Here is a 10,331-nt window from a genome sequence, read left to right as displayed (position 1 = left end):
TTGGGAAACACGCAGCATACTCTTTATTATACTTGTGACAATCATACCATTAGTTACAGTATTGAGCCATGAAATTACAATCAGAAAAAACATGCTTGACATCTATTGTTCTGATTGTCGTAGCAGCAGCCCAAATACGAAAATGGAACATGATGGACGACCCAATACACTGCAGTGAACACTTCCCTGGAACTCCTTTTGAATACAATACATTTGTGTGTGGCAAGGGTGCTCATGTTGTTCAAGCAAACACCTCTGCCATGTGCTGAACACAGATACCTCACATGCGTGACCTTGACGAAGATTGTTGAGACATGCGTGGCGCGCCCTGGGGAGATTGTAAGATGGTTAATTTCTACATCTTTAACTCTGATTTGAACATTTGAACATCAGCAGTCACAAATATATCCAAGTTTTGGAACCAATATATATCCAGTTTTGGAACCAGAACGAATTTGAGACTTCACTCCTCAACACCAACCCAGCACAGATCTCAAAGCAATCCCACCCTTTTTTCCAACTTCAATTCTTCAAACATCTAATAACTACGAGTACTATGCAAGTCTTTTAGTTTGTGGAAGGACAGCCCCCACAAGAAAAACAAAGATTGAAGAACTATGGAAAAAAAAACAGTGCAATGATATACTTCATACTACTATAACATTTCATCTGTACAGGAATGTCGACTTCATTTTCCTACTATTCACACGGTCGACAGTTAGAAGGAAACGTTGATCATAAGTAATTTCCAGCGATGGCTTAACAGACTGTTAAACGTTGATTATACATTGACAATCTTGAATATTTGTGTTTGTCATAATACGTGAATAAAATATAATTGGAAAATCTATGCACATAATCTGAGAGAGAGAGAGAGAGTACCAGCAGGCGGCCACTTTTTGCTCTGTCTTCCAAATATAATGATGGCTTGAAGAAATCACCATAAAGCTCAGCCCACTTTGTAAGCTTTGAATATATATAAGATGCTCCAACAGTGTCAGCCCAGAAGATGAGGCCACCCCTTCATTAAAAAAACTAAAGATTACAACTAATACTCCAGAGTAACCACTAAACTCCTACAAAGAAAAGCAATAAATAATGACGAAATACATGTTGCACAGAGGACTGTGATTAACAAGGGATGTATCCCAAATTGAATTAACTATAGTTGAAGATATTTATCCAAGCTAAAAACTCCTTCAGTATCATTATAGCTGTCAGCTAGACTAAGCAGAAAGTTCAGTATACAAGGTGATTTCAATAATCAGGCATAGAGCCATAACTCACTAGCCTCGAGTGTAAGCCAAAATTAATCAGTGTTAGAATCCATTCCCACATATCACAGACAATGCTAGCCTACGTAAGTATTAAAGTAGGCTTAATAGCATATAAGCAGCAGTATAATCTCAACCTGTATGTCCAATTTAATCATATATCAAGTAAATGCAAATTGTCACTGATTAGTTAGGATTTCGGACACGGTTAGAAATAAGAAGCAGCCGCATACCTGTACTTCGGAAAGCCCATCCCAAGGACAGATGCAATATCAAGATCAGAAGCCCTGATCACAACATTTTCATCCATGACCCTGCATGCCTCGTTAACTACCGGGAAGAAAACCATCTCCAATATATCTTGATCCGATAAAGTAACAGGCTGCAGGCAAGGTAATGTATCGATATCAGGAAACCTTGAACAAATGAGATGCATGATAATACTTCGTAAATGCAGAAATAATGTCGCAGACAGTTAGAAAGAGGAAGAGAAACCTTTCCGTCTGGCATTGTCTTTGCTCGTTTTCTGTATTCGTCAATCACATGTTGAACACTAGGGTCTGGCTTTGGCTTCCCACCCTTCTCATAAAGGTAATAACCTTTTCCATTGATCTTTCCTGTAAAACAATATGGAAATTTCACTTGTTAAATATGATATATACTGAAATGGTGCGTTAATTAATGGTCCTTAATGGTCCGGTCTCATCACATCCTATGAACTTTAATCCAAAGCAGGAGCAAAAACAGGCTAAGAAGAATACCTTGTCGCCCATCCTCTGCCATCAAAACCACTAGATCAGAATCAAAATTCCGTGTTCCGAAAGCAGCTGCATAGATATCTTTCACTGCCAAGGCTACTCCATATCCAGCTACATCCTGGAGTCTGCAGGGGAATGGAAACGGTTGAACATGAGAACTCAGGTGATTCATGATTAAAATATTTAAAGAGTTGATGAATGATATCCGAGCACTGCACTCTTCATTGCAACAAGCTAACTAAGGCACATCGCATATCCCAAGATTGTTAAAATCCAACTTCAGAAGGCACAAGACGATTTTTCATATGGTCATACCAAAAGTTAACAACCCTTGGATGATGAGAATGTTTGCAACAATCAAATGCTAAGAGAAATATCCTTAATTTATAGTTATCACTTCAAACATTCAAAGGAAAAGACGTTTTACATTGAGAAGGTCCTCTAAAGCACACACATAACTTTGACCATCAAATCCCATTTAACATATTTGTAAACATTATAATTTGTATAATATTCTTTGAGGTAAATAATGCTTGATCTAAATATTTTTGAAATTTTGGTTAGTAAACGTTCAAATTGTTGATTGCAAGCATTCTAAGGGATCACCTTTTTTTTGCTAGAGGGCGTACTATTATCACAATGTCATGCCATAGTGGACCATAACATTGTACTGATTGAACTCAAGAAGAAACATACTGTACAATACTAATAAAAGAGAACACTCTGAAGCAGGTTGCATCTGATTTATCCTAGGAAATTGAACAGACAAAAGTAGGATACTGGAACATTTAAAAAAAAAGATTTATGTACAGTTAATTGGGAACTTCATTTCAGACCATTGGCTGTTGTTGCACATAGACATGCAAACAGGGTTGAAGCACTTACTGGAAAGGTCCCAGAGGCATGCCAAAGCTGCTTATTACTCGGTCAATTCTGAAAAGATCAATGCCAAGACTGACTAGAAGCTGAGAACCCTGTGTGTAAGGGAAAAATGTACGGTTTACTGCAAAGCCCGTGCAGTTGCCAACCACAACAGGAACTTTCTTTATTATTTTCCCAACTGTGATGAGATCAAGGATAGCTTGTGGCGATGTCTTCTCCGTACGGACAATTTCAAGTAAAGGCATAATATGAGCAGGGCTGTAAACAATGAAACATCAGCAAGGTGCCTTTTCAATAAGAAAGTAAAGCATGAAGGTTTGATATAACATCCAAGCCAGTAAGGTTCAAGGAAACTATCATCTCCATAATCCCATTTCCATGACATGCTGTTCCAACATGTTGTTCAAAAGTTCAATAGAATTAGCTTCCCAAAACTAAGAACATCTAATAGAAATTGCAACAGCTACTGCCTTAAGAAGATAAAAAAAAATCTTAAGATAATGATGTTAAGAAGATATAGGCAAACTTGAAACTGCACCGAGTCAAACTGCCACATGTCCTTTGGGACATTGCAAATATCAATTTGCAATGGATTAAAGACCAGACAATTAGTTATACATATTTCTTTTTACAGGAATTGGAGAGTGGAGGAACAACTTACGACTTATTTGTTTCTATTCCTTCAGCAAACAATTGTGAAAAGATTTTATTTGATTATCGTCTCCTTTTGTTTTAAATATAATCGCATAAATTGAGAGCCATGCTTTTGAATATAAATGTAGCATAAACAACGATCAACAATTATACATGACTCATCTGGAAAAAATAAACCTTGGATGAATTATCATGCGAAAATTAACACCAAGAATATCATACTACATCTAGTAGATTTTTGAGATTTTTTGGGAATTTCCATGCAAAGTTGGAATATTTATATTTGCACTGTTCACATAACCCTTAAATTCCCTTCTATGAAAAATAAGTCACATTTACCGTCGTAAATTAGATGCATGTAGTTGAATTGGCAATCTATGGTGTCAAGGACTCGTTGGTGATATGCTAGCATGTCCTGTTAACGAAATTTAGTGATTTGAAGTGTTTTTAGTAACTTGATGCATAGGTCATGAGTGCACTCCTTAAGTTGGTAGACTGCTAGGTTAAGGACATGTTACAATCATAACTCAAAAGAAATACAAACCTGAAAAAATGTGCCCCTATAATTCTATCTTGAGATTTTGTCTTCTCGCCAACAACATTCAAATCGATGGTGGATGTGTTCGTTGCAAGTATGCAATGTGGCGGGCAGATTTTCTCAATGTCAGCAAATATTGATTGCTTCAAAGGAATCTTCTCTATAACAGCCTACAATAAGAGCAGATATGTGGCATAAGGACCTAACAAACAAGTCTGCTATGTTATAATTGAACCAAGTTATCTATGAAGATTGTAAAGATTTAAGATTCTTTTTTTTTATGGGAACCTTCATACGATTAATTAATGCACTATAATGTCTTGAACATCAGATTCAAACACTAGAGGAACCCTAAATAAGTGAGCACAATTATTTTGTCATGTCAAAATCATAGAACATATGAGGGATACCTCAATAACCATATCAACATCCTTGAAATCTGAATAATCCAACGCACCCTTGAGAAGTGATATGGCCTTGTTCATCTTATCCTTTGTCAATGAGCCTCTTTTGACTAGGCCCTCAAGATTTCCTGTGCAAATCATTGGTGTTGATCAGTAATAGCATTTGAATCTGACTAGCAAAAACTAACCATAACATGATAACTTCAAGTTTCAATATTACATCAAGGAGAAATCAAATTCCAAATATTTACTGGAAGAAATTCCGAAGAAATGCAGCAGCAGTTTAACAAAATTGACCTGCTATTGTATTTTGTCCCCTTTTCAGAAATTGAGGGTTTACTTCCTTCAGGACAACAGATATATTGCCAACTAGAAGTGCTGTTGCAATTCCAGAGCCCATAAGACCACCGCCAATAACAGCAACTTTTTTTATTTGCCTAGGTTTTATTTGAATATCAGTAACACCAGGCACCTACAAAAAAAATTCAACTCTAAGAGTCAGACAGTGGCATCAGGCTATAAATAAATAGAGGGGGGAGAACAAAAGTTGGCAGATTAAGTGATGCCCCTGCAGTAATTTAGCTTCGATGCATTCACATAAAGCTTATTACTCCCTCCGTTCCTAAAAAAGGGTGTATTTTGTTTCCTTTGACTGAGCCTGTGACCAAGGATTACTCCATCAACGTGTGACATGTGATACAAATCATAACCACAAACAAGTACCTTTGAATATGAATGCAATTATATCAATTTTATTTCACAAAAATATACTCCCTCCGTCCCGAAATAAGTGACGTGGATTTGTATAAGAATCGGAGGAAGTACATCAATAGACTAATTCTTGGTCAAAGGCACGGTCAAGGAAACAAAATATGCCCTATTTTTAGGAACGGAGGAAGAATAATTTTGAAGATATTCAGTTAAGATTGTGCATCATATTCTATAACATGGTCTGGTAGCATGGTAGTATAATTAACAACAACAAAAATCAACCTGCACAAATAAATAGCAACAAAAGTGAGTACCTGAGGGTTTGAAGATAATTTGGAATACACAGAACAAAAGGGGAAAAGGTTCCATCAAACATAAAATATATTTATTTTAATTTTGTTCTCCATTAGTAGAAACAAACATTTAGGCTTTTAACCTTTTTTTTTAAATAAAACATTGGGACTATTTCAAAGGTATAGGCTAACTATGTAGTGCAAAATCAAGACAATGACACCAACATATGAAAAGTGAATTAAGGAAAAAAAAGTAAACAGAAAACTACTTTGGAAGACAACCTTTGTGGTGGAACGTTGCGCAAAAAATACATGGACAAGTGCCTTTGATGTTGTTGATAGTACCAACTCCTTGAAAACCTTGGCTTCCTGCATTATTGAGTATATACAGAAAATGCGTGCATAAGGCATAATGAATAACAGAACAAACAAACAATGTCTGCTACTACATGGAAGTGTCTGATTTGGTACCCAGCTAGCCGTATACCTAAAAGAAGTGCATACGTGATAGTTGTCATAGTAAGCGAATGGAGAATAGGAGATACAAACCTTTACAACACCAGCATGGCCTCCAAACACTACACCTTCTTCAATAACATCTAAGCATGCTTGGTGCTGTGGCATGTTTAGCGCAACCTTCTTTGCTTGTTCTCTTGCCATATTTAACACAGCACGAGCTTCAGACAGTGAGCCAAGCCTATCCGTTCTGCCAAGCGATCTTATCCAAGGTTTACGGCAATTAGCAATCTCCAGAGCCCAAAAGCGTGACAATTTTATCAACTCGTCAGGGGAGCAAAGCGCATCAACAAAACCACGTTCTTTCCCTTCCTTTGCTGTAATGAACTTTGATTGCTGTAGGACGAAAATGTTTAATTATATTGAAGTATGAAAAAAATGAAACTTAACTTCTTGACGGTCATTACATTTACGCTCATGGTTAAAAAAAACTATTGGGTGTCTAGTATGTTTAATGGTACAAACATGTACCAGGTAGATAGGGTTCGTATTTATGGTTACCTTTCTAAATCCATTATTCTTTGGTAATCCTACAACTATTGAAACTGGGTATGAATGACTATGACTCAAACCACCCAAAGCATTGTAACAAGTAAAATTTGAATTTCACTAGTATTATATTTATTTTGGTTACTTGGGTGCGCATCTGTTTGCAACTTTGGACACCAAATTTATCGAGTGCCGCTAGGTCAGTGTAACAACTTACGCAGAAGATAGATTACACTCACCAGCATCATTTCTATTGCTTTGGGCAGGCCTACAAGCCTTGGCAGACGCTGGGTTCCTACATGATAAGTGAAAAAAAAAAATCCATGACAGAACCCAATACAAAGCAAGGGAACGCGGGCAGTAGTTCACTACTTCACTGTCAGAAAAAAAGATGTATGCCTACCTCCAAATCCAGGTATCACGCCGAGAGTTAGCTCTGGTAATCCAAGTTGAGCTTCAGGTGTAGATATCCGAGCATGACAACCCTGAACAATTTTACATTCATATGATATACAGGACTTAGATTCGGATACAAGGTTAAGAAACTGCAGTTAAACTGTTAAGCAAGACAGCAACACAAATGACAGACCATAGTCAACTCTAGTCCTCCACCGAGAGCAAGGCCTTGAATGGCAGCAACAGAAGGTTTTTTGCCCTCTGCATATAAACAGGTTTTTACAAACAGGTCCAGATATCATGATTTCGATACAAATGAGAAATACCTAAAGAGTTCCACCATTTATAATTAAGAGAAACAATGACAAATTTAGAAACAAAAATGACAAACCTTCCATCATATTTGACACAAGCTCAACAGACACATCAGGCATAAGTGTCACATCTCCTGCAAGCCCATGTCTAATGTGTGAGAAAACTAAAAAGGTTCGCCCTATGAAGCTAAGTTCTGAACAAAGAATTTAATAACTGTAAAAACGAAAGCAACCCTTACCAGTCTCATGAACTTTTGTGAAAACATTAATATCAAAGCCCCCACAAAACTTGCCCGCAGCACCTATAAAGGTTTAAAGGTTACTAAGAATACAAGACAGAAACAAGCATCAGTAATAACAAGCTCCATGAATTGATATTCTTGAACCCCTTGCCCACATTCCTCAAATGCAGAACTTCCTACTGGTTCCTCTCTCTATACTGTGACAAAAAAGGAAATATGCCTTCTGTCTATAAGAGTCAAGACATGTTCTGACTAGGACAACTAAAACAACCGCTCCCCTTTTCTGGACCTGTACAGAAACAGGGGAGCTTGCTTCTGGTCAAAAAATCTGTAACAAGCAGCAACCCAACTTCTGTACTTGGCCCCCTTCAGTAGTTCAAGTAGCAATTGCCCATTCCAAAATAGTTACTGAAGTAAGGTGATTTCCCCAATAGGCAAACCAGCCATCATTTTTTATTACGTTTGGGCGGTTTTGGGAGGGGATGAAACAAAAATAATCTCACCAGTGAGCACGATGGCCTTGACGTCGTCGCGATCCATGGCCTCGGCGTACTTCTCCTTGAGCCCCTGGATGACTGCGCGCGGAGAACCGAATCAGCGAAACGAAATTAGACCATCAAAAAACTGAAAACCCAAGAGAAACCCAGCAAACAGAAACGGAGAAGAGGCCGTGGGCGTTACTGATGGGGTGCAGCGCATTGACGGGCGGGTTGCAGATGGTGATGAGCGCGACGCCGTCGGCGCCGACCTCCATGGTGACGCGGATCGACCCCGCCATGATGGGCAGGCAGGCAGGCTCCGGCGCGAGGCCCTAGGGATCGATGGATCGGAATTCGGAAGGGGAACGGGGGAGGAGGGGGAGAGAGATGGAAGGAAAGACTGGAGGAAGCTACTGGCTGGGGCTGGCACGAGTAACTTGCACGTCTTTATTTATCGATCTCGGAAGGGAAGGGGACGACTGGAACGGGAAAGCGGAGGAGTGGGAACGGTGGCTGGTGGATCGGATCGGAATATCGGATGGGTCGGCGTCCGCGGTGGGTTCACCCGCGTGTCCGCTCCAACAACGCAGCTGGGGTTCTACACGGGGAGATTGTTTAATTCCTGCTAATTAACGTGCCAACTGTCAAGTGTTATTTTTTCCTTTAATTTTTTTGATTGCATTTTTAATTGCCAACCACCTTTAATGAAGCATACTAAGTGTGATGCGTTATGTTCAGAAATCTTAAATCTATTTTTTTTATGATGAGTTTTTTTTTCAAGAATATGCGATGAGTCGTGAGCAAAGGGTCGGACGAGAAAAACATCACATATATAGCCTTGATGCTCCCTTGTTTAACTAATGTAATAAATCGCCTTTTTTTATTTTTGCAAGGACTCCTTGTGTGAGGTGGATCCTCTGCAATAGCTGCATCATGAACAAAAATATTTTTCTTTTTCTGATGAATCACGTGAACGAATAACAGGCTCCACCTGAACACTTGATTTCTGATCATCTCAACATCTCCATTAGTAGCTGTTCCATTGTGTAGCATAGCAGATTCATTAAAGACAACATTTCTGCTAATCACAACCTTACTCTTTTTTTGAAGGAAAAGCTTTTCATTAGCTCAGCATTGCCATAAGGTTACAACGGTTGGCATCTGAAGACAGGAGAGGCCAGGGTACAGTACCGGTTAAAAAACCAGACGAATTATTAGTCCTAGCATACTGCGCCAAATCATGCGCAACATTATTCGCCTCACGTTGAGCCCAGGTGTAGCGGGAAGCATCAAAGTTTACGAGGAGAGCCCTAATATCAGACAGAATTTGCAGCTACATGTAAGCCGGAGATCAGAGTGGTGCAATCAGATTTCAGATGGAGCTTCAAATTGTGCTCGTCGCAGAGCGTGATGATCCCATTTCTCACCGCTAGAGCTTCAGCTTCAGTGACAGAGTCACAGTGATCAATCCTCCCCCAAGCCGAGACGATAAACGCCCCAGAGCTGGAACGCACGGACTTGTTTCAGATTTCACAACTTGTATCCTTTAACAATTGATTTGTAACCAAATACTCTGCTAACCACAACCTCCGTCACATATCAAGTGATGAAATATTACATGTATCTAAACGTTTTTTGGTATAGATAATTCATATTTGGACAATTTTGATAGGACTGACATGTCTTCTTCCTTGCCCTAGTGACAAAAGGCAAGTTTGCTCCGTGCCGCGGTCTACAGATGGTTCAACGGAAATGACGAAAGAAAGAGATGGTGGGAAGCGGAAATTGATGGACGGACACGTTTGCAACGCAATCAAGCAACGGTGAGATAAGGATCAGCTCGGCCGTATAGGACGAACGACGTTTCCTCCATGCGCACACGCTTCCCCAAGTGAGAGTATTAACCATTCTAGACATACATAATTTGATTAACGGGGAGGATTAAGCATTCAAGACATACTTCCTCCGATTCTAAATTGTTGTCGAAATATTACATGCATCTAGACGTTTTTTAAGAATAGATACTCCCATATTTAACCAAATTTGAGTCAAAGAATTTAGGATCAAGTATTTGCTCGAGACCAGAGTTTAAATTCGCTTGACCTGCCCAATATGGACCGGAAGTCCGGAACATGTGGGAGTAGGAACAAAATATGGACCGGAAGTCCGGAACATGTGGGAGTAGGAACAAAATAGACTGAGGGTGAAGACCTAGATGGTGTCTCCTAAAAGAGGTCAAGAGAAAGAAGGACCAAGACTAGACCAAAAAAACAAGTCGTCCTGTGTCCAGCAGGTCCGAGTCTGAGGAATTCACACGGGAGGAGCTGCGAAAATGCAACGATCAAGCGCCATTCGCAGTGGCCTTGTTGGTCAACCGTGGA

The 10,331-nt window shown here is 39.3% G+C and overlaps 1 protein-coding gene across 1 annotated transcript; it reads right to left on the bottom strand.

Annotated features, from left to right (window-relative positions):
• Positions 1–8,381, bottom strand: LOC100827794 (peroxisomal fatty acid beta-oxidation multifunctional protein). Its single transcript, XM_003572368.4, has 18 exons — positions 8,153–8,381; positions 7,975–8,046; positions 7,469–7,531; positions 7,307–7,363; positions 7,109–7,176; positions 6,923–7,004; positions 6,759–6,814; positions 6,064–6,366; positions 5,797–5,883; positions 4,808–4,982; positions 4,517–4,638; positions 4,113–4,276; positions 2,918–3,172; positions 2,036–2,157; positions 1,770–1,891; positions 1,508–1,656; positions 883–1,021; positions 1–328 (listed from the first exon to the last, which is right to left on the bottom strand). Exons 1-18 carry the CDS (start codon positions 8,247–8,249, stop codon positions 281–283), a joined length of 2,181 nt encoding a protein of 726 aa, XP_003572416.1. The 5' UTR covers positions 8,250–8,381; the 3' UTR covers positions 1–280.
• Positions 8,382–10,331: the final 1,950 nt, after the last annotated feature.

The sequence above is a fragment of the Brachypodium distachyon genome, chromosome 3 (genome assembly GCF_000005505.3).
Source record: "Brachypodium distachyon strain Bd21 chromosome 3, Brachypodium_distachyon_v3.0, whole genome shotgun sequence".
NCBI classification, from domain to species: Eukaryota; Viridiplantae; Streptophyta; class Magnoliopsida; order Poales; family Poaceae; genus Brachypodium; species Brachypodium distachyon.
This window is presented reverse-complemented; position numbering and strand designations above follow the sequence as displayed.

Excerpts from the sequence above, each read along its gene's own strand:
- LOC100827794 (XM_003572368.4), bottom strand. The coding sequence starts at position 8,249 with ATGGCGGGGTCGATCCGCGTCACCATGGAGGTCGGCGCCGACGGCGTC. Across the intron at positions 7,005-7,108 it reads GAGGACTAGAGTTGACTATG|GGTTGTCATGCTCGGATATC; the intron begins GTCTGTCATTTG and ends AAAATTGTTCAG. Across the intron at positions 1,892-2,035 it reads GGCAGAGGATGGGCGACAAG|GAAAGATCAATGGAAAAGGT; the intron begins GTATTCTTCTTA and ends ATTGTTTTACAG.